Genomic DNA, 24,878 nt, shown 5'->3' with positions numbered 1-24,878 from the left:
CACTGCCCTCGCCCAACCCAGTAATACCAGCATCACTCCGCCTGCTGTGCAAAATACAATGACACATTACACATTACTGCCCTGTCCTACCTACCTCACTGCCCTGGATCATACGCAAACTTGTACATTGGATTGCCTGTACACATATTCATTGTGGAGAATTCAAGCGCTGTGTACCAGCGAATGTGAACAAACTTGCTCAACTTTCTGCCCAGTTGCAATTAGCCTCTACACAAGCTATACAAGCATCCTCTTGCCTGGTTGACCCCGGATCAATTAGAAGATCAGCAAATGACGTTAATGGAAAAAGCTTGTTCCCTCCTCGGTGACAAGAGCAAAGTTACCAAATCAAGTGCTTCCTTTCTCTCTAAACAAACTAAGTGGAGCATAAACATCGCAATTTCTGCACCTTGCACAGGCGAAAAAAAAATATACCACAACACTGAACATCAACCGAACGGAGCTAACAAAAACACCAACGGAACATCAAGTGCTCAGCCCGATGTGGTCGGCATCACCTGGTTGCGAGGCAGAAGAGTGATTGTTGCCACAGAGGTAGCCCATGTCGGCTCTTATTTCCTGCACCGAGATTGCAAGCTATCAGCAGCTGTACCTGTCTGTCAGCAGTTGCTCCTGCGTGATGCTTCACAGTCGTCTGGTATTTTCTAAAGAGAAATAAACACAACGAGTCGTCACTCGGTCATCCATAGTAGGCACCGACCGAGAACACAGTTGTCTTCGTTGATTTTCGAGCCGACCACTCCTTGTAAGTTGATCTTGGCAGGTCCATAGCATTCACTGTCTTCAAATAGATTTTTCCGCGCACTTAAGACATCCGCAAAGTACCTTGATTATAGGCGACACGCAAAAAAAAACAGGAACTAGCCATGGAATCAGCTGTTTTCCTGCAGGCTGCCATGTTCACGCGATACCACTGCCAGCGCGCCCTCATGGCAATAAAAGTTACGCTAAAGCAAATTTAATTGCAAAACTGAGAACACTTCTTGTTTTGCTTGGTGTTGTTTCAAATACAGTTTCTTAGCAAAATAAAACAATACTTATTTTATTCACTGCATTTTTACAGGAAAACGTTAGCCTACGGTCCCTTGTCGTGCGAATAAACACTTCCGGGGTGGAGCCACCGCAGCCCTGCTGCTAATTGGTTGGTCCCGCGATTGGCGTCTTGCGGTGTCATCATTTTGACATGACACTCTCAAAATTGAGGGCAATTTAGACGATTTAGGGAACGGTACAGAATACGGCCCTTGGCCTTCTGTTATCAAGAGGCGCATTGCGCCGTTTCTTGAAGACCATGCGTAATGAAGTGATTTGAGCCAAACCATACAGGTTCTGATCTGCATTTCATCGATCTGTTGCTGCAGTTTAATATTCCATTATCTATTAGCAGAAGTTTAGAAACGCTCCTTCACCGCTTGCGTTTAGGAGCGGCTTACACGAAGCACTTTCTTCATAGAATTGGCCACGCAGACAGCCCACGGTATGCGTGTGGCCAAGAAAACGTGGATGTGGCTCACCTATTATTGGATTTCTGAGTGCACGACAACCTCAGCTCGCGATTGAAGAGAGACTTGAGCACTCTTGATAAAAGACCCTTAAGTCTACGAAAGCTCTTAGGCCCATGGTCGACATGTGAACTGCAAAAGCGAGCACTTGTGGTATTGATAGTATTCCTTGAGAAAGCGGTATCCTTGGGAAGTACTAGCTTAGTAAAGTTTGAGTCAATGCTAGAATAGAGCTCTTTTCTCTCTGTGTGAGTGCTTCAATATCTTTGTCATTTGCTTTTGCTGTGTTTGCTGCAAACTTTTTGTATTTTGTTTTTTGTTTTTGGTGAGTGAGTGCTTTAATAGCGTTGCTCTTTACTTTTGCTGTGTGTACTGCAAATAAGCTCATTTCTTGTTCTGTCCTTGTTTATTGATATCTCTTATGTATATTGTATTGTGTACTGTTCTCTTAACATTCAAGGTGTTTTTGATCTCTCATTATTGTTACTTTTACTCACTCTTGTACTTTGTTTTATATGTTGTGTACTGTTTGTGTTTGTTTTATGTTATGTTGAGCTATACATCATCGGACCAAGTGGTTGCTACGAATTGGTGAAAAGGAGTAGCTGGAGCCGCTCTGCAGCACCAACCTCTCCTTTACTGTTCATGTAAATAATAAAAAGCTTTTGTACACAAACAACACCGTTTTGCTGTCTTTTTCAACTTAGAGAAGGCATATGACACAACCTGGAAGTTCAGGATTCTTGAAGACCTTGCTGAGCTTGGCATCCGTGGCAGGATGTTGAAATGCCTAAAAGTCTTTTTGTCTAACCGTTAATTCCATGTAAGCATTGTTTAAATCCTTTCAAGGAATTTCACTCAAGACGATGGGGTTCCTCAGGGGTGTATTTTAAGCACAACACTTCTTATTCTAAAGATGAATTCTATTCGGAGAATAATCCCAAGGTCCAGGGTCCATTATGTACTCAGTCTGTGTAGACAATCTTCAGATAACTTGCATATCTTCCAACATATCAGCATGTGAAAGACAAATACAGTTAACAATAGATAAACTGGTGAAATGGGGGGACAGAAATGGTTTCCGCTTTTCTCCACAGAAAACAGTGACCATCCTTGTCTCACTCAAACGAGGCTTACAGACAGATCCCACACTAACCTGAACAAAACTGAATTACCAATAAAAAATTAACACAAATTTTTCGGCATAACTTTTGACAAAAAACTCACTTTCCTGCCTTGCTGAAACGCATTGAAAAAGAAAGCTTTCAAATCCCTGTACGTACTGAAAATCCTTCCATGCAAACTCAGGGGTTCTGATAAGGCATGCCTTTTGCGAATTTATCGCTGCGTGGTACTATCCTGCTTAGACTATAATTACATAGTGTATGGTTCAGCAAGGCCATCTTACTTGAAACGTCTATACCCAGTACACAATTTGGGTTTGCATCTTTCAACTGATGCGTACAGGACATCACCCACAAACAGTTTGTACATAGAAACTAATACATAGAAACTGTACATAGAAACCACCACTTGCAGACAGAAGAACAATACTCACTTGCTCATACGTTGTAAAATCCGTTCATTGCCGAAACATATCTGTTATCCTATAGTTACAAAATGCTCTTGAACGCTGTATACTAGCAAGCCCCAAACATCAGAGAAATGCCAAAAATTAGGTGTAATTTTCGCATTGCCTATTATTGCCCGGAAGCATGATCCACTCCTGCCCTGGCACTATCTGCCCTCTGTATGCGACTGCACATTAACCTGGTTTCAGAAAAAACACTCCACATGAGCATATATTACAAGAATTTTTAGCACTGAAGGGAAAGTACAGGGAATACTGCACTGTGTTTTATACAGACGGTTCAAAATCAGCCCACCACGTTGGAAGTGCAGTAATACAAAGCAAATGGGAGAAGACAATAAGGCTGCCACAGTGTGCATCCATTTTCACAGCCGAGTGTTGCGCATTGTCTGTGGCTGTAGAAAGAATAATAACTGAGAACATTGTGAACAGCATACTTTATACTAATTCTTTTAAGCATACTCACTGCACTTCACCCTAGGACTGCAGTTATGCCAGTAATCGGCGATATCATACACAACATTACAAGAGCCATATGAAAGGGACAAGACAAAGTTTTGCTGGGTACTGAGCCACGTCGGAACCAGTGGAAATGAGAAAGCAGATGTATGTTCTGCACAGGCCTGGCTCAAAGAACTCAAGAGTGTAAGCATCCCCTACAGAGATGGAGTGAAGTTGGCAAGATGCAAGCTGAAAGATAAATTGCAGGCTAAATGGAATATTGAAGTAAATAATAACGTGCACCTAGTAAAACCCTTCTTAGAACGCAAGTCATGCTCACGCCAAGAACGTTTCATTGAAGTCATTTTATGTCACCTCCGTATTGGACACGCACACCTTACACACAGTTTTGTTCTTGCAAAAAAAGAAAGATCTACATGTGAGCTATGCAAAAAGATCACCATAATCCACATTTTATGTTCATGTACGCATTTCTAGAGATGAAGAAAACATACTTAAAGAAGGGAATTGCGCCCGTCCTTGTCTTTTCTCGTCCATGTCTTTTTTAGCGCAATTCCCTTCTTTAAGTATGTACGACCGACTCGCCCAACAACGTGCTCTCCTGAATTATGAAGAAAACATTTCACGCAATTTTTTGATGAACGCATCCCATTCCATCCCAGATTACTTTTAGGAGAAAATTCAATTGTAAGAATCAAAGCTTCTTAACCACTTGTAGTATTTCAAAAATATTTAACTCCCACCTGCCAAACAAACATATTAAACCTTGCATTTGGCGAATGGTGGCTTTTATGGCACATCGGCAACTATGGGCCATAAAACCCAGCACAACACAACACTGAAGCAAGCTAGTAATCTACTCACAAAGAAACTGCGCAAAATACGCGGACAGAAGAGAAGCATACACAACAGGACTAGCACCAACTTACAACTGAATTTTATTTCGCGTCAAACCTGCCTTTTCGTAAGCCAACACATCATGACATCCGTGCAGTCACGCATTCGCAAAGTCACGAAGCCAACACACGCTGTACAACAGATCACTGAAAGAGATCTAATACATGAAGCAGGATATGTAACCACCTAAGATATTTTATTATGGCCATCCAGAAGAAAAAACCCAAACAACATCAAGAAAAATATAACAGCTCCACATTAGCATAAAAATTAAATGATCATGACCAAGCAAACCCTTAACAACCGAAAACGATACAACTGCATGAGGAGTGACACCAGATGACCAACAAGAAATGGAGAAAAAAAAGTGAAGAACGAAGATTTAAGACCAAAGCCGCATGAAAGGTGCAAAAGGTGAAAGGCGTGATGAATGCAAAAACCTTTAACAACCGGAACCGATCAACCAGCAACCATATAAAATATATGTGATGACCAACAAGAAACATGGAAAAATGTGCAAAAATGTCAAAAACAGACTCGGACCAAAGTCTGCGTCGAAGGCAGAAATTGCGAACAAGAATCCATGCATACAACGGCACATCGTCAGAAAAAATAGCACCCAGTGCCGAAGGGAGTACACAAGAAAACGAAGAACCTACAAAAATTCTAGCAAAGTGAACTCGTTACTAAGCATAATGGATGGCTCTCTGACGCATTGCCGCAAATCGAATCGGTAACGCGTCCCCGACTTTCTGAAGGGGAACACTATTGCGTGCAGGTTCGAACAAGAGAACAGAGATCAGAAAAAACAAAATGAAGCCATATTTATAACTTAAAGGAAAAGAACTGATGCGAAGTGAACAACACTACAGAAATAAAGGAAAGAATTCACCAGGTACTGAGGGATAGGGCGGACACAGGTGCATGTAGTGGGAGGCGTCTGGCGTTGCGTCAAGGGAAGTGGCGAAAGAGAGCCGGGTGGTATTAGGACCGGAGAGGAACACAGGGAGATGCCGGTGGTCTCCTGTCAACAGCCCGAAGAACTTGGGAGCAGCAGGAGAATCGTAGCCAGATCCCCTCGACGGCGGCCCGAGACGCCAGAGGCTTAAAACAAGCTATCCAAGGGTGCCTTTAGGCTGCACGGACCCTCAGTCCATCGGCTGCCACGTCCATGCTTGCAAGGAACGCAGGAGGCTTGTGTGGGCGATCCAAAGGAGGTTCACGACAGCACGAACCCAACGTCCAACGGCTGCCACCTCCACGCTTGAATGACAGCACCTCCGCTGCGCTGTCTCCCTTCGCAGCTCGGTTTTCTGACACGTCAGCTCTCCGCTCCTCGTGCTCGCTGCGCTCTTTGTCGCGGCGAGCTGAGCATGGCTGACAGTCCTTTTCAGCTGCACTGTTGGAAAAAGAAAACCGTCAGAACAGTGAAAACATAGCTATAAACGAAGGAGCACTTGAGTTTGCAGAAATTGCATAATAATGAAGTTATGGTTGAAGACAGCCTCGTCAAAGTATCAGGACTTGTATTCTGTGTGTTTTCATGGTCAATAAATATTCTAAGTGCATACAAATCTGACAGGTGCGCAAAGGGGTTGGCAGACGAAATCGGTGAAAAAATTATTTAATTTCATCATATACAGTGTGTGAAGTTTCAGGAAAACAAAAACAACAGCCCATGCCCCCACTGGCCCAAATGAAAACAATTGAGTTCTGCTTTAGTAAGCATCTCTCGACACGTATTTCGACATATATCATTCCAGTAGCATGTAAACACCTGTCTACTGGTGGACATCTGAACAGAATGCCTGCGTAAGTGACAGCTCCCGAGGCCCTCGCTCAGGAATGAGTTTATGGTATCCAATAGCTGTAATGGATACACAAACGAAAAAGGAAAGTTGTGCAGCACGGGGACATTTCGTGAGTCTCACCAATCACGTGCATGATCTAGGTTTTGACTTCAGCCTCCTCCGCTTTCTCAACTTTCTCTGAAGGGTTACCATTTCGGATTTAGCATAAGCACAGACAAACTCACGCCGCCTAGAGAGGCAACCGACACGATCGATCATGAAAAATTTTTGTTTGACTACTTCAGTGAAAATGCATTGTGAACGCTCATGCACAAGACCGAGCCTCTTCGAAAGCATATTTATCTTTGTGCGATCGCGTTGCACACTCACATCCCAACTTATTTTGCTGCCCCTTCTTGACACAGACAGCTGCATATTATCAAATGAGAATACAACATACCGTCAACTCGACATGACCATTGCTGACTGCTACCAAGAATTTAGGGCAACACACGCGGCAGATAAAAAGCACGATGGCCGGAGTCACCTCTGGCGAGCACGGCGTTGCCACCCCGCAAAATAATGGTAAAGATGCCAAGGTCCTTACTTGTAATTGATCAACACGGTGCCAGCACGTTTCCGTTTTCATTGACACCAGCGACAAAGGAACACTTCGCCTTCTCCATGGCAGGTTCCACAAAGACATTCGTCTGTTAGAGCTATTTTGCGAGTATCGACAGCCACACCGTTGCCCCAAATTCGGTCTGATAGTCTCTGGTACCCTCAGATAATGTCAAAAATAAGTGCTTAGTGTCAAAGACGCAATTAGCCTCGCACAAAACAGCGAAAATTTTGTCACAAGCAGGCAATGCACATACATTCATAAGCAACGAGCTATGCGTGGACCTCTACTCATGCCATGTTGCCAGACTTAGCAATGCCCCCTGAAGTTGAGTTTAGTCGCGAATTGTGGACTAAGACTTATCGAGTCAGGTACGACGAGATAGACAAGTTATGCGCTGCGTGTGGAGAGGAAACTGCTGAACACTTGATGCATTTCTGTTAAGGGCTTCACCCTAATGTGGAAAGCAGCAGGGCTGATTTATTCAAAGCATTGGTGTTTAACGGGAGCAAAATTAGATTTTAGGCGGGTAGAAATAACCAAGTGAAGGTTATCTGATTGGTGGCTAAAATCAAGACAAGTGTGATATTTCACGAGTCATGGCTAGGTGGCGTTAACCACCGCCCGATTTAAAAGGTTCAGCCTTCCATCCATCCATCCACAGCGTGCAGTGCCTACCTAGTTAATGATGCGGTCGCGGATTGCTTTCATTCGTTTATTTTTAACGTAGACCATATTAACCTATCTATTAACTCACACTGTATGCATCGCAGTAAACAAATTGCAATCATATTACCGGGATATTACACATCGCAAGAACGCATTATGGACGCCTCGGAAGTACTTGATGTGACTGGAGACCTTCCCGCCGCCGTTGTGGCCAAGTCGTCCAGTGTCACTCTTCAGGTGCTGGGGACAATAGAAAGGCCCCTACAGCATATGACAAAAAGGTGGAAGATGATGCAGCGCAGTCCTCGGATAAGACACTGTGTCCAGCTGCCGGTGAAGAACAAGTCATCGTTTCTGAAGACCATACGTGTGGCGCTGCGGACACTTCAACTCCTGTGGCCATTCCTGAGGAGCAGCTTCCGGATAATGCCCCTGTTCCAGTGGCTGATGGATTAGCTGACGAGCCTCTCCGGAAACACCGTGCATCGTGTGCCTCTGAATCAAGCGACGAGGATGACCCAGCGGGCAGCAAGCACCGCCGTCGAGCATCCGAACACAAAGGGAAGTGCCGTCGTCCGCACTCCAGGAGGCCTGGCGGTGGTTCAGATGCGGCTTTGCGATCTACTGACAAGCGGATGGAACTGTAAACAGAATTAGGTCCAGTCATCATGGCGGCCTCCAAAGAGTTAGTATTCGCAACGCTTAATTTACGTGGCCTAGGTCTTGCCGGAGAAAGATACAACTCCGCCGACTTTTGCGTGCCAGGCGTCTTGATGTTGTGGCTGTCCAGGAAACAAAAGTTGAGAGTGAGGAGACCAAGAGGGCACTACAGCCCTTTCTGGTAGATTTTAGTGTCATTGTGACGTACGCTGTCGGTTTGTCAGCGGGTTGTTTCCTGCTTCTGCGAAACACCCTCCCTTGTTCTGGCCTGACCTTTAACACCGACGCCGAGGGCCGGTTCTTATGTTGCAATTTTCTACTTGATGGAAAGCCATGGCGACTGATATATGTTTATGCCTTAAATAATGTAGCCCAGCGTATCAGTCTGTTTGAAGGTATGGCTAGTCTACTGGGCTGTGACCGGCATGTTGTGCTGATGGGTGATTTTAATTTGTGTTTGTGATCAGATTGATTGTGCCGGTCCTGATACCCGCAGGGACAGGAGGAGTGATGTTTTCACCAGTTACAGAAGGTGCAGGGCTTATTGATGTAGGAGCTTCATGCTATGCTTCTTGATCATTCACGCGCAATCAAGGGCACTCTCACGCTTGCCTGGATCGGATTGATGCATCTTGTGCACTAGTCTCATGTGGGCTTGTTTGTGAAACTATACCAGCTTCGTTTTCTGATCATTGTATAGTGCTTGCTCGGCTTGGAGGCAAGGACCGGTCACAATTTAGGCCACAGTGGGCGCATTGGAAGTTAAATTCATCACTTGTGAATGACCAAAGATCTTAGTGTTTGTGTGCAATCACAGCAGCAATACTGTTTTTCTGGCAGCCTACCCTTGTTTGCCGCATGGGAAATGTTCATGCAGGAGGTACGTGCGGTAGCTATTGAAATTGGCTCTGTTAGTCATTTCGCAAGAAACATGAGGAGCACGCCCTTAGCAAGAACTTGTGCAACCTGCATGAATTGGAATGTGAAGCACTTTGCTCATATTTGGATGAAATTGCTAGTGTTAAAAGTGAGTTACAAAGGCCTGATGCGGAACGCTACAGGGGTGCCCTAGTTCGATATCGTGCCAAGCGTGCTTTGAATCGTGAACGCCCGACACGACAAGCCTTGCTTGATGAGCGCCGTCATGCGATTGCAAAGCAGATTCGGGCAATGAGGTCCAATAGGACCCTAGTGGCAGGTACTAACGAAGCAATGTCCATCGTCGTGGATTACTACACGACATTCTTTAGGTAGACAAAATTCGGACATTATCGCGCATTTCACATCTCTGGTGACGCCTTTATTATTAGCGGCTCTTTCACGCATCAGGAGGTAGAACAAGCAGTTGACAGTTCCCTCTCTCGAAAATGCCTGGTCCTGATGGGATTTTGAGTGAATTTTACTAAGCATTTAAATCTCTTCTAGCTCCTATCCTGCTGCAGGTCTTACCATGAGTTTGGTTGTAGAGGCCCATCCACAGTCTTTCACAAGAAGCCATACAGCCTTAATTCCGAAAAGTGCTGAAGAAGAAAAACTGCGCTCAGTGGAGGGCTGTAGGCCCATCATGCTGGCAAATGTGAATTAGAAAATTTTTGCTAAAGTTTTCTCTAATCGCCTATAGTTCGCAATGTCGGTTCTCATTGGTCCTCACCAGACGAGTGGTTTGAGACGCCGCTCAATTCAAAGTAACGTACACATTGCGCATACAATTCTAGGTATCTCCTGCTGTCATGATCAGCTTGCTTTGCTTCAGATCAATCTTGCGAAGGCGTTTTACCACGTTCACCATTATTTCCTCTTTTTTCTTCTAGAGCAAGTAAATGTTGGGGCTACTGTATTTAAAAGGGTGCAACTTTGCTACAGCAATTGTTCGACTCACTTATTTGTTAATGGTCATTTGTCCGAGCCCGCACCTATCCGCTCGTCTGTGAGGCAAAGCTTTCCGATGTCTCCGCTGCTTTTTTTTTGCCCTTTATGTGGAGCCGCTTTGTTTGAGTGTCTTATGTAACAGCAATATCCATTGCTTCTCTGTTTTGGGCAATGAAGTCAAAGTGCTTGCATATTCTGCCTATCTTTTTTCTGCATACAAGCGCAGCATTGACACACTGTATCTACAATAGATCAATTCGGCATCATCTCTGGCACTCAGATGACGCTTGGGCCTTTCTTGTTGACAGCGCGTTAAAGCACAGGGACAGAAGAAACACAGAGGACGACGTCACAGGCGCTGAACCATTACTACTTCAAACAGGCCCCGATAGAAATATTAACTCTTTTTTCGACAATGAAACCGAGGGTGCACTTACACATTCACCCTCGTGCCTAGCAATCTCGGTTGCTTCCACTATTTCACGTGTCAACTTGTTCCTGTGCTTTTTTATCACAGTGGCTTTTTCGAACAAAGGATGGCATGGATTTTGTGGGTCACAGTTTCGGCAGTGGACGGGCAGATTCCTGAGTGAAGTACCAGATAAATCGTTCTTGTGTTCCCTCAGCCTATCATTGATACATCGGCCTGTTTGGCCGATGTATACCTTGCGACAGGACAAAGGAATTGAGTAAACGACGCCTTCCGCGCATGCCGTAGAGGGATCTCTGTGCCGAATGGTGCAGCCTCTTTTTCTTTTCTCTTTTTCATTTACAATCCTACAGAGCTGCGAAAGGCGCTGAGGGGCAGAAAAAACGACGTCCACTCCTGCTTTGCTTCCAATTTTTTTAAGGTTGTGTGAAATTTGGTGCATGTAGGGGATAACAGCAACCTTTTTATATTGCTTGCGCACTTCAGCCGGAGCCCTCCTATTCTCGCGCTTGATAATTTTCAGAACTTTTTCTGCAACAGAACTAAGCAGTTGTGGCGGGTACCCTGAGTGCGTGAGCCTGCTTATCTGGTTTGTGAAGCTTTCCTGAAGTTTGTGCTCACATGACTTGTTCAAGGAATTAAGAAGGGAAGACTGGATAATACCTCTTTTCACCAGCTTTGAGTGAGCGGAGTCATAAGGTAGGATGGCCTTTTTGCCCCTCGGTTCAAATGCCCAGCACACGTGATTGGGCGTGAAGAAAATCCTTAGCTCCAGGAAGCGCAAGGAATCATTGTCCGGCAATTCGTGTGTTAGTTCGAGTGGAGCTACAGTACCCTTAAAAACACTAAAAATTTGAGGCACTTCCTGAATAAAAGCTTCGTTGTCGCAGTCTAAAAGGACTAAGAAATCATCGACGAAGCGTAAATTTTTTTTTTTTTTTTGAAAGCTTGAATGCTCAAATTGGTTCCTGAGAGCTCTGTCATGCATGGCAAGAAAAAGATCGCTAAGCATGGGGGCAATGCATGATCCTATACAGATTCCTTGCTTTTGAATGAAACGTGACCCATTCCATTCAGTAACAGTTGATTTTAGGTATACAAAGAGCAATTCCAAGAACCCATCCACCGAAACACCACACTCATTCTGGAAAGTTATGGCGCCGTGATTGTCGATAGCTTCGCGAACGCATTTCATGAGGTCATTTTGAGGGATAGAATAAAACAAATCCTTGACGTCTATAGAAAATCCGCGAAAGACTTTACCTCTATTCGCATTCAAAAACCCAATGACTTGTTCCGTGTTCTTCACCAGAAAGGGATCATAAATAGAAAGCAATTTCAGGTTATCTTGCAAGTACTTAGCTACATTTTTCTGCCAGGTATTTTTCTCCGAAACAATAACACGCAGAGGGCACCCTACCTTGTGTGTTTTGGCGGTGAAGAACATTTGCAAGCAAGTGTTATTGTTACCTTCTATTGAATGAGCCAGCTTTTCGAGATTCAATCTTTGGCAAAGTTTTTTAGCTACATTTCTTTGCTTGGTTGCTAAAGTGACCGGGCTATTTTTAAACGCTGACTGAATTGCTTCGGCGGCCTTGGACAGGTACAATTGTTCAGGTAGAATCACAAACCCCCCCTCCTTGTCAGCAGTTAGCAGAGATAATGGTTATCACTTAAATGCGAAATTGTTTTTTTTATTGGAAACTTCTTTCCTTCAGACTTGCTTCGCATCAACACGTCAACGCCGTCCGCGATACATCTATCTGCTTCCCCCGAGGGGGCAAGCCTGGAGACTTGCCTGACCAAGGTGAGCAGTTCTGGCGCTGTCCTCTTAGGTTGCACAGCGAACTTTGGCCCATGACCAAGGAATCGCTGAACATCCTCCGGGATTGACGTGACACCTTCAACTAGGTGCACCTGGTTCACGGCGCAGTTCTTCCTAGAAGGCACAAGTGCATGCAGACTCGGTAGGACTTGTTGCCACAGGAATTCAGTGGTCCGGTCGGCAATGATAGAAGTTTCACGCCACTTCCTGGTAGAGTTGGGTGACGGCGAGGTGTACAGCGTGAGCAGTCGTAGGTGTTCCCGGTGCAGACGAGCTTGATGTCTCCATTCCGAACGAGCGATCTTGCAAAGGCGGGCGGCATGGCCAGCAGTGGGCCGGAAGCCTCCAAACATCACCAGCAGATCTGGGGGCAATATTTTGCGGCGAATGCAGAAACTGAACATTCTCGCTCTGCAAGTCGCTGCAGCAATAATGGGTACTAAATGGCAGGGCTCGGTGAGTGACGAGGAAAAAGAGCCCGCTGAACTAGAAATGAACTTGAATAGGACAAATTGCCGGGCTAGTTGGTAATGATCCATTCTTGTTGACAGCGCGTTAAAGCACAGGGACAGAAGAAACACAGAGGACGACGTCACAAGCGCTGAACCATTACTACTTCTTGGGGCTCAACGCCATTTCGTTATGCCGGAATAGAATGGTCGTGTGTGCCCACCCAAATATCTTGGTGTTCGACTGCATTCATTTAAGTCGATGTGACGTTATTGATCACTGGAGGGTGCCACCGCATCGGCCAATAAAAAGGCACGCATGACTGGGCTAGTCAGTGCATGGCATGCCCTCGACTGGTGTGTTGTGATATTCCGAGCTGGGAACATTTCCCGGCCACGAGTGGTAGACAACACGCCAGTCGAGGGATGCCAGTTGTGATAATCCGGGCTGGGAACATTTCCCGGCCACGAATGAAAGACAACACGCCAGTCGAGGGCATACCACGCACTGACTAGCCCAGTCATGCATGCCTTTTTATTGACCGACGTGGCGCCACCGTGGCGCCTCATCGGTCAATAAAAAGGCACGTATGACTGGGCTAGTCAGTGCATGGTGTGCCCTCGACTGGCATGTTGACGGTGGCGCCGCATCGGTCAATAAAAAGGCACGCATGACTGGGCTAGTCAGTGCGTGGTATGCCCTCGACTGGCAAGTTGTCGTTCACTCGTGGCCAGGAAATATTCCCGGCCCGGGTTATCACAACTGGTGACGAGCGATAAACCATGGTCACGTCTGCGTTATCCGCCCCCCTGTATAGGCCATGTCTGTTGTCGGGAAGCTGGAACCATTCGACATGGGTACGTCGGATTGGACCAAGTATCGTGAACGGGTGGAACTGTACTTCGCAGCGAACGACATCGCTGAAGCGAAGAAAACTGCTGTGTTTCTGATGTGCTGTGGATCAGAAACGTACTCGCTGCTGTAGCCCGTACGAAGCCTGCCGACACCGCCTTGGCTGCAATTTTCGACGCTCTGAATAAGCACTACTTGCCAGAGGTGGAGGTTGTGGCCAGTTTCAAGTTTTTTTTCTCGACACCGGCGGGACGGAGAGTCAGTTAGCGACTTTATCGCATCAATAAAAAAAGCTTGCCGATGACTGCAAGTTCGCATCGTTTCGAGGGCGAATGCTGCGGGACCAAATCGTGAACGGCATCAACGATGTCACAATGCAGACTGGGCTGCTGGAAACGGCAGATATGGAGTTCGAAACCGCAAAGAATACCGTCATTGCCATGGAGGCTGCACGGAAAGATTCCCATGCATTATGTACTCAGCTACCCCAAGCGACGCCAGTACAATCCGAGGAGTCTGCGAATGTTGCGAAAACCAAGCAGCAGGCATGTGGGTCTCGTTTCTGCTCTGGGGGAATCATCGGGCACCCCAATGCCGTCACATGAGCAGCGTTTCCTTCAAGTGCGAGCAGAGAGGTCATCTGGCCAGAGTATGCCGGTCAAGTACGTCACAGACTGCAAAAGCGAGGTTCCGGAATGGACCGAAACCTGTCTACAACTTGGACGACGAGCTGGTGGCGACGAAATACAGGCCGGAGAAGGAGGGAGCGTACGACCTATGGACGCTTCAAGTGGCCGGGCCAGAGCCAATGTGTGTTGAAGTTTCCATCAATGGGGTGACGTTGGACATGAAGCTTGACACCGACGCCAGTGTGTCAACTATCAGCGAGAGGAAGTTTTTGCAGCTGTTTCCCTCGGCGAGACTGGAGACATCGGAGGTACAGCTTAGAGGATTTTCCGGCGACACGAAGCCGGTGGTAGGCAAGTTCGTGGCAACCGTGAAGCTCGGTGAGAGCGAATGTGTGCTGCCTTTGTTCGTCGTGAACGGCCCGTGCCCAACGCTGTTTGGAACAAGTTTGATGAAAGAATTTCAGCTCGGAATCGACAAGCCAGAAACAGTCAATGCGGTGACGTCCGTGGAAGAAGTGGTGAGTCGATTCCATGAGGTATTCTCGAAGGGACAGGGCGCCCTTTACGGTGTGACTGCCCAAATTACCGTGCAAGAGGGTGCTAAGCCAAGATTTTTTAACCCGCGGGTCGTCTCGTTCGCGCTATGAGGCAGAGTTGCCGAGGAGTTGGAGAGGATGGAGCGTGAGGGAGTCATCCGCCCTGTAAAGACATCCAAATGGGCCGCGCCCATCGTTCCCGTAGTAAAGCGGGATGGCCGCGTTCGCCTGTGTGGCGACTTTAAGATGACAGTCAACCCAGCGACGGTGCTGGAGTCATACCCAATCCCTCGTATCGAGGAGCTGTTTGCAAGGCTAACGGGGGGTGCTAAGTTTACAAAGCTCGGCCTGAGAGATGCATACCAGCAGGTTAAGCTGCACGAAGACTCTCAAAAATTTGTCACCATCAACACCACGAAGGGCTTGTACCAGTTCACCCGACTTCCGTTTGGGGTGTCGTCAGGTCTGGCTTTATTTCAACGCGAGATGGAGAACCTTCTGCACAATCTTGACAATGTCACGGTATACTTTGACGATATATTGGTGACAGGCGCCAACGACAGCGACCGTTGGGCTAATGTGTGCCAAGTCATTTAGCGACTGAGGAGAGCCGAGCTGCGGCTGAAGCTTTCTAAATACGAGTTCCTGGTACCTAAGGTGGAGTATCTAGGGCACGTCATCAGTGCAGCCGGTCTCCAACCGAACCCAACCAAGACCGAAGCCGTGCTGGCAGCACCAGTGCCTCGGAATGTGAAGGAGCTACAGAGCTACTTGGGCCTGATCAACTTCTATAGACGGTTCATGCCAAACCTGTCTATTGTGTTGCACTGCCTGAACCGCTTGTTGGGGGCAGGGACCCAGTGGTGCTGGACGTCTGAAGAGGAGCAAGCTTTCCAGAAAAGCAAAGAGCTGCTTACGTCCGCTAGAGTTTTAGCGCATTTTGACCCTGCAAGGCCGACTGTCCTGATTACAGATTCCTCACCTTACGGGCTGGGGGCAGCCTTGGCACAGCGCGAGACGTCGGGGGAAGAGCGTCCCATTGCTTTTGCATCTCGAAGTCTGGCGGCTGCAGAAAAGAACTACAGACAGTTGGACAAGGAAGCATTAGCGCTCGTGTTTGGGGTCACAAAGTTCAGACTACTTGTGGGGTCGTCCATTCGAAGCCATCACTGACCGCAAGCCACTACTAGGTTTGCTCGCAGCAGACAGACCAGTCCCAGAGTCCTGCTCTCCCAGGGTGCTACGACGGGCCGTGCTGTTGTCTGGGTACCGATATAAACTAAGCTATAGGTCTGGTAGCCACATAGCACATGCGGACGGACTGAGTCGCCTGCCACTTCCCACAACAGAGTTTTCTGTCAACTGCCCTGCTGACGTCTTCATGCTGGCGGGAGTATACCCACGAACGCTGTCGTCAGCTGCTGTTGCTGACGCCACTGCCCGAGATCCACTGGTTTCGCGAGTGAGGGAAACCTTGTGGACTGGCCGCCAGCTGGACATGGGGCCTGAGGGGAAACCGTATGAAACACGGTTCTCCGAGATGAGTGTGCAAGCGAACTGCATGCTCTGGGGCAACCATGTGTTGGTCCCTGCGTCACTCCAGGGCGACGTCTTGAGGCTGCTTCATGAGGGCCATCCAGGGATATCCAAAATGAAAGCTGTAGCACGGAGCCATGTATGGTGGTCTGCAATAGATGACGATATCGTTGCTGCCATCCAGGGTTGCCCAACTTGCCAGGAGCAGCAGCGAGCTTCATGCCCTGGCCGTTCCCGGACAGACCCTGGTCAAGACTTCATGTGGACTATGCTGGGCCATACTGGAACACTTATTTTTTCATTGCAGTGGATGCATTTTCTAAATGGATTGAAGTGTTCCCAGTTTCTTCGCCATCTGCAGAAGCCATCATTGCATGCTTGAGTCATGTTCGCGAACCAGGGGTTACCCGACATTGTGGTGTCCAACAATGGTCCAGCGTTTATTAGTGACGTGTGTGCAACATTCTTGAAGAATGGGGTGATACAGATGCTGGTACCGCCGTACCATCCAGCGTCTAATGGCACTGCAGGACGTGTCGTTCAGACCGTAAAGCGGAAGTTGCAGAAGGCTGGCCCTGGGGACCTTCGGGCACAAATTGCACGCTTTTTGCTGACTTATCGATTGACACCACATGAAGTCACGGGGTGCAGTCCCGCAGAGCTACTGCTGGGACGAAAAATGAAGACTGCAATGGCCCTGCTCCGACCGGATCTAAGGACCACCGTACAGCAAAAACAGCTCAAGCAGAAGATCAGATGCGTCCAGCGAACGAAACCTCGGATTCAGGGACTGCCTGGGGATCAGGTATTCGCCAGAAACTTTCGGCCAGGGCCTGCATGGGTGCCGGCTGTAGTCACAGCCCAGGGAGCATTTTCATAGGACCTCCAACTGGCAGATGGACGACGTTGGACACGCCATCATGATCATCTCCGACAGGCAAACCCGCTACCCCAGGTTGAGCGTAACCCACCGTCCAGCACAGTCACAGACCCTGACGTTCCTGGGCCAAGTCCCGACATATCCAGAGATCAGAGTTCTGAAGTCTCCTGTCCAGGGGTATCAACTGAGGAACCAAGGCAGCCAAGGGCTGCAGAAGGTACAACGTCCCCTTGTCAAACACCTGTCACCACACTTCCCCGACGGGGCACTAGGGTTTGTTGGCCTGTACAGCGCTACTCCCCATAACTCAAGTGCTGCCATTGTTACACTTAATCACCTTATAATTGTTCGGGTTTTTTTTATTAACTTAGGGTGGGAGGGATGGGACATTATTGATCACTGGAGGGCGTCACCACGTCGGTCAATAAAAAGGCACGCATGACTGGGCTAGTCAGTGCGTGGTATGCCCTCGACTGGCATGTTGTCTTTCACTCGTGACCGGGAAATGTTCCCGGCCTGGATTATTACAGTCAAGTGCACATTACAGGAAGGAGCGAGTTCCGGCCATCGAGTTTTACGTTCAGAGCTTTGTCCCACATCGCCTTTCGATGTTTGGTCGTGCTCAGGCCCGCAACACCTTTCTGGAACAAAAATTTATTATGTACTCCAGGTCTTGCACTGTGCTAGGCATTATATCCAACATTTTCGTAGAATATTTGCGACTTTTATTTGGCTCTCCACTTTCACACCGATGCGATGTGCAAATTTTTTCCGGCCTTTTTGCACAGGAGGATTGGACTTAGCTCACATGTATGTGAGACAGTTGCCCGTTTCGTCTTTTTTGATCTGCCGGAGTGGCTGACTGGCTGCGGCTATGGTAGCTGCGTGACGCCTGAAAGAATCTAACCAACAGACATTTCTGAACAGAATTACGCAGCAACGTGCGACGGAGGAAGGCATGAACGTGAAGTCGACGGAAAGGACTCCCCAACTTTCATACGTGGTTGTGGGGCCTCTGCTGCCTTCAGAAGTATTATTTGGCTCAGGTGTTGGTAACTAGAGAATGTAGTAGAGAACATAAATGCGAGGGACAAGGTATTTCTTCTGATAGGCATTACATATTTATTTATTTATTTGTGATACCCTCAAGGTACAAAGTACATTTCAGAGGGGAAGGGCAGTTGTTAACAAGAAAAATAAACAAAGCACAATTCATACAAAACTATAGAACAACGGAGGCAGGATAAAAAGAAGTGAGCAAAATGAACACGGAACAGATTAATAAAATAGTTTAAGAACAATACTAATACGTGGAGAACACATGTAAGGCCGTTTGAGTTCAACACTACTCTGCCAAGTCCTACTGATGTCTAGGCGGCATTTCTGCGATGTTTGATTGCTTCAGTATCAAAAGGAAAGGACGGCTTGCATTTGTCCCCTGTCCCTAAATAAACCACTCCCAGCCATGTCCTTTTACCGGCAATTGTACCTGATACCCAGACATGTTCTTTGCAAGTAGAATTTATTCTTTGCCAATTTGTTCCTTATGCCGCCGCGGTAGCTCAGTGGTTATGGCGCTCGGCTGCTGACTCGAAGGACGTGGGTTCGATCCTGGCCACGGCGGTCGAATTTCGATGGGGGCGAAATTCTAGTGGCCTGTGTACAGTGCGATGTCAGTGCACGTTAAAGAACCTCAGGTGGTCGAAATTTCCAGAGATCTTCACTACAAGGTTCCTCATAGCCTGAGTTGCTTTGGGATGTTAAACTTCCTTAAACTAAACTAATTTGTTCCTTCATGTACCAGCATACCTACTTCTCCCTTCCTCTCCATTTTTGCTCTCTTGCTGCCTTCCCAGAACGTTGGATCTTCTAGATCCCTGAGATGTGTCTCACATATGCACCTACTTCTTCGTCTTTAACTGCTCTTCTGTTTCTAACCACTTCACTCTCTTCCTACTGCCTTGCATGTTTATGTACCTGATCCTGGTGCTAAATTTCTTTTTTTGTAGTTTTCTTCCTGCACCTTCTTGCGGAAATTTTCTCTGGGTGAGCTGCCATTGTTACCCTGCAAAAACTTGTTTTCGAAAATAAGGCAAAAACTGCATGAAAGCGCCACCACTTCAGCTATCAGATACCAAGGAACTTTCGTTCTTTTTCCAGCAATAACACTGATGTAGAACTGACTCACAAGTCGTTACCTGCGGTAATTATGTTCAAAACATTTATGTGAGAGGTATTTCTTCGATCACGCATCAGTTGCTAGACTCTGTTTCATACATGGCAGGCAACGCTGCCAAAGTTAGTGCGCCAGTTCGTGCCGGCGAAGTCCGCGCCCAAAAAGTAGTTCGCTCTAGAGCCAAAGTGAACGCAAGCATATTTCTAATTAACAATATTACTGATATTTCTACAGCTGCATTACAAAAGCTATTGTTTTACGAAGAAAGCTAAAAACTGCCCCAGCGCACATAAAAAAATTGATTTACGGAACTTGTGTGAGGTCTTTACTTGAATAGCTTGAGTAGTGAGGGACCCATACACGAAAAAAGACATGATCCTTGGACAAGTCAACTGGAAAGCAGTTAGGTTTATATATGGAAAATACAAAAGGGAAGACTCCCTCGCAGTTAATGATCTCAAATAACATTCATACACTAGAAACCCGCAGAATGATTAATAGATTGATATTCTTGTTTATAGTTTAACAGGAAAAATAAATTCAAGCTTCCAGAATGCATTAAGCGTCCTCTAGTGAGAAGGACTTGGAGCATTCATGAGCATTCATTTGCTCCCCTTTTCGCCAAAACAGTTTTAAATAGTTTTTTCCTAGAACAGTGCAAAATTTTAATTCGTTACCGTGATCTCTGTTTCCTCACAAAATTTTTCTTTTCTTGATGCATTACATCGTCTACTTACCTGCTAATATTGTTTATATGTATGTTTTGTATCCGTCTGCTGCTAATATTGTATAATTTTATTCTTTTGGTTTATTCTTTTGGTTATGTAGCAAGTAAATTCATTCCTGCTTGGGCCAAGCAGTGGCCTGCAGCATTCTGAAAAAAAAAATTTTGTTGCGAAGGATCTTAAGTGCTGTGAATGGCAATCTCTGACTTCGTTTTACCACTTGCCACATTTTTGCCCTCCGACTTATCAAGACTTCGAGAAGTAAGAATTACATGCAGCAGTATGATACGTGGTTGGCAGGGCAAATCGCTCCTACTCAATCCGCGTCCAAAAAGTTCACATTCAGTGAACATTGCAGCCAGAAGACCTGAACACTGGGTACCTAACAGCTTCTGCATGATTTTCAAAGCTACAACGTCGTTTTATACCGCTCTTTGTTTACATCCAAAGACTCACCGGAGTTTCAAAAAGAGCGAATGATACGCGGCGGAGTAATACGTTTTGCGGACACACTACTTCTGTAGCCTCCGTAGCGTTGGCTGCTATGTGTGAAACATAGTGCGCTCTTGCCCGTCCTGTCCTCTCTGTGTTTTTCATGTTTTTTGTGCGCCGTTCTAGATGGATCGTTACCAACTGGCAAAACTTTTTACGTTACTGAAAATTTTCATTTCTGTCAGTGGGCGTGGATCTATAGACTCTCCAGCGCACGGCAGAGAGACTGCCTTTCGGCACTGTAGGCAGGGCATTCACAACGAATGTGGGCTATAGTCTCGTCACACCCGCAGATGGCACATGTAGGGCTCTGAGCCATGCTGATTAAGGAGTAATAGTTTGTGAAAGGTACGCCAAGCCAATGGCGACACTACAAAGTTGCTTCATGTCGTGGTAGGCCGAATGGAAGCCGGAGTTTCAGATCTGGGTCCAGGGATTTTAAACCGGAAAATATGTCTGCGCAAGAGCACTTCAAACTACGGTGCGCGAGGCGGGCATCAGCAACTTCCAAGACAGGTCAGAAAGTTTCCCACTCAGACATGGAACCACTCCCTCCACCACCTGCGAAGCTAAGAAGCCGTCAAATGGCACCAGCTTAAAATCTTCCCCTGCGGAGGACACCTGCGTGGCAATGCCCCGAACTTGCCACCCCTCCCCCTCAATGAGAAACCGCTCTTTAATTGGACTGCCGGCGAAGACTGGTCGACTGGGCAAGCCTGATTGCAGCAGCCAAAGGCTATAACCCAGGGCAATATAGTTTTTCACTCACTCCAGTCGGTTGGTGTCAACGGTAAGCATCTCATCTCAAAGCGAAAACACGCAAGAGCGAATCTGCAAACTCAAATTTGCTGCATTAAATTATATAATCGCCTGTCAGTTTTTTTTTTTTTTGCAGTCCCTGTCATCAGTGTGTCGTTTTCTGCTGTGCGCAGGCCTCCCACCTATGACGAGCTGCGACGGGAGGTGACGACGTTGAAGCAGCAGAGCGCAGACCTGCGGCGCGACATTTGCGAGGCGGCGCGTCAGGCGGCGCGAGTCAAGGCGGCTCTGTCTCGTCAGTCTGAGCGCCTGTCCCACTTCCTGCGGGCCGACCAGGTGGAGCGCCTCGTGCAGCTGCCCGGCGATGCTCCTGTGCGCTGGACAGAGCCTACGCTGCGCTTCGCCCTGGACATTTACCGCTGCTCGCCCAAGGCGTATCGCACCATGCTGGCGGCCCACTACCCGCTTCCATCCGAGCGTGCGCTGCGCGCATTCTGCGTCGAGCATGGCGTGCAGGACGGCGTGCCACCGGAGCTGCTTCTGCAGGCGGAGCCGGGAGAGGAGGACGGTGCAAACATAGTGTGGCTGTGAGTGCGCCGCGGTCGGATTTAATAAAAACTACGCATTGAATGCGCGACCGTGTCTCTTCTTAGCCTTGTTGGAGCATGCAGCTTCGAATATTTGCAAGGCATGTTTAACGGCTCTATGGACGCATATTTTTTTTTTTTTAAACGTTAAATGATTTTAGCTCCTGTCCTCGGAAAATTCAGGCGAGCATCTTCCGGACAGTTTAGAAGAACTTCTTGTTGGGCTAGTTGGTGCATTGCTTTGAAGAACCACGTTGTGCATTCGAAAGAGACAAACACAGGAAAAGGCCAAGAAGACGGAAAGAGCGCAAACTGTCAACTGAGTTTATATGTGTGAAGGTGCCTTATATATGCAGAATCACAGCAAACGAACGAGGGGAATGAGAGAAGGGGGGGGGGGGGGGAGGGGGTATAGCCAGTCATCTTATCAACAACATGTACGCAGAAAATTCTTCTCCTTCTTGTACAATTTGACAGAAGTGTCGCTTATACATTTATCGCTGTTTTCTTTTATGTGGTAGGCCTCCAAAAGCTCACGTGCTGTTTTGTTTTTACTTTTTCCTAGAATTTTTACCTTAACCAGAGGCTCGCATCCACTGCAGGCAAGGCAATGAGCGGGCAGATTCGCTCCTTTATTTCGAATTGATCGGGCATGTTCCCCTGCGCGTTCATTCACGCAACGGCCTGTTTGTCCCACGTAGGCGCCTAGACCACATAAAAGAAAACGGCGATAAGTGTATAAGCGACACTTCTGTCAAATTGTACAAGAAGGAGAATTTTGTGCGCACATGTTGATAAGGAGATGACTGGCTATACCCCCCTCCCCCTCTCATTCCCCTTGTTCTTTTGCTGTAATTCTGCATATATAAGGCTCCTTCACACAAATAAACTCAGTTGATAGTTTGCGCTCTTTCCGTATTCTTGGCCTTTTCCTGTGTTTGTCTCTTTTGAATGCGCAACGTGGTTCTTCAAATCTTCCGGACACAAGCGTTTGCGGGTAGGTGGGCTGGAAATGCTGATTGGTCAAAAAAATGTGAAGTCACGCCTGAACGTTATGGTCACCTGACTTTTAATGACGTCATGTCCGGTTGGGGACAGATTTTTCCTAGGTTTTTCTCGGAATTCCCCACGTTTTTGACAGCATGCGCGGGATAAAAAAAGCGCATCATTACCCCTCCAGCCCTATCTTCTCAGTTCAACCACCTTGCCGAGCGGGGTGCAATTGAAGAACTCTTGCCTAAATGCTCCCGCCATTCAAATTTACCGCCTACACGACACTTTCTCGAACTCGGATGTTTTGCCGCCTTTTTTCTTTCTTTTGTGTGTTTGTGTTTTCATGCACATCTGCAGTGCACATCTCTCTAAGCTAACTGTGCCGCTGATTCCGCCTTCACTATTCGTGCCGAAGAGGCTCCAGGGAAGTCTCCTGCCCTGTCTGCGTTTTATTCTGTTTATTTGTTTACTCGTTTTGGCCAGCGGCACACGAGTACATGCATCTCCGCGAATCCGCCACCGTCTGTTTCTGTACTCGCCGCCGCTCTGTCTTGAGGGGTGCCTATTCTCCCCTCCCACTCCTCATTTTCCTTTATTTTTCTTTTCTTTTCAGCTCGCTCTCAGCGGCTGCTCGGTGGACAGGGGGCGACAGCGCGTTTTTCTTTTTCTCTTTATTTCTCTTTATCTCTTTTCTAGTATTTTTCTTTTGTGCCCATCTTCTTTCCAGCATCCGATTGCTTGTTGGTGTGTTCATGTGGTGGACATGTGTGCCAATTCCAACTCCTTAAGAAGGGGCGGAAGATTGCTGTAACTTCAGTCTTGAGAAAGGACAGGCTGTGTATATATATATATATATATATATATATATATATATATATATATATATATATATATATATATATATATATATATATATATATATGCAAAGTTGAGAAAAGCTTCATTTAGACAGATTTATTTTGAGTCGACATTTCGGACAGAGCCTGTCCTTTCTCAAGACTGAAGTTACAGCGATCTTCCTCCCCTTCTTAAGGAGTTGGAATTGGCACACATTTCTGCCACATGAACAGAGCAACAAACAATCAGATGCTGAAAAGAAGATGGGCACAAAAGAAAAATTCTAGAAAAGGGAGAAAGAGAAATAAAGAGAGAGAGAAAAACGAGCTGTCGCCCCCTGTTCACCGAGCAGTCGCGGGGAGCGGCAGGAATTGTCGAAGTCGCAATTCTTTGCAAGTTCGCGTAACTGAGCAATATAAACCTCTGACAGGCTCACCAGGGTTCTGTAAACATATCTTGAACCACGGTGGTGTTCCGCCGTGGCTGAGAACAGACGGTCACAAGTGCTGAGCGCGGTTTGAAACGCATCTTCGCCTTTCGTAACTTCGCTTAATTGAGGTCTCTGCTCTTTCGTTTTAAAATTGCGCTCGTGGCGGGAGGCGTTCTGGAACGACGCTGACCTTCGACGCTGCGCGAATGCAGAAGCATAGCTTTGCGCCGGGATGCAGCAAACTGAGGTGCCAGACGCCTCTAAGTAGGTAGAAAACTGCCTTCCACTGGTTCCATGGTATTGGTGGCTGGCCCGTGGTTTCCAGGAATGTACGAGGGGGCTTAAGATCCCGTGAAACTCATAATATAGGTTTACCTCATTGGCACATTGTTGTATTGTAGATGCAAGATCGAACGACACACCAGTGCGAGTGATGTCATGCTGACCCCAAGTTTCCGCCGACCCACCCCCTTTACTTTTCCTGCGTCACGTATACGTGGTGTCAAGCAACATGCATGTGACTGAAACTGAAACTCTGAAGAAGCGGAACTGAAAGTAAGAGAACCGAAACTGAAAATCAGAGAAGAGAAACTGAAACTGTCGCGCAAATCATTACCTGATGGACACAACAGTATCACGTATTACTTAACGTCTTCAT

General features: G+C 46.9%; 1 protein-coding gene across 11 annotated transcripts in view; it reads left to right on the top strand.

Moving 5' to 3' along the window:
- The window catches only part of LOC144112092 (uncharacterized), a 179,791-nt gene extending 157,781 nt beyond the window's left edge, over window positions 1-22,010 (top strand). For 10 of the 11 annotated variants that reach the window (XM_077645172.1, XM_077645164.1, XM_077645165.1 and 7 more), the window contains one exon: window positions 21,547-22,010. In XM_077645172.1, the coding sequence (XP_077501298.1) occupies window positions 21,547-21,964 (418 nt within the window). In that variant the 3' untranslated portion in view covers window positions 21,965-22,010. Of the gene's footprint in view, window positions 1-12,231; window positions 12,321-21,546 lie in introns of all 11 variants that reach the window. The other variant, XM_077645170.1, reaches the window with a different exon arrangement.
- The last annotated feature ends 2,868 nt before the right edge of the window (window positions 22,011-24,878 follow it).

The sequence above is a fragment of the Amblyomma americanum genome, unplaced genomic scaffold (genome assembly GCF_052857255.1).
Source record: "Amblyomma americanum isolate KBUSLIRL-KWMA unplaced genomic scaffold, ASM5285725v1 scaffold_52, whole genome shotgun sequence".
In the NCBI taxonomy this organism is placed as follows: Eukaryota; Metazoa; Arthropoda; class Arachnida; order Ixodida; family Ixodidae; genus Amblyomma; species Amblyomma americanum.
This window is presented reverse-complemented; position numbering and strand designations above follow the sequence as displayed.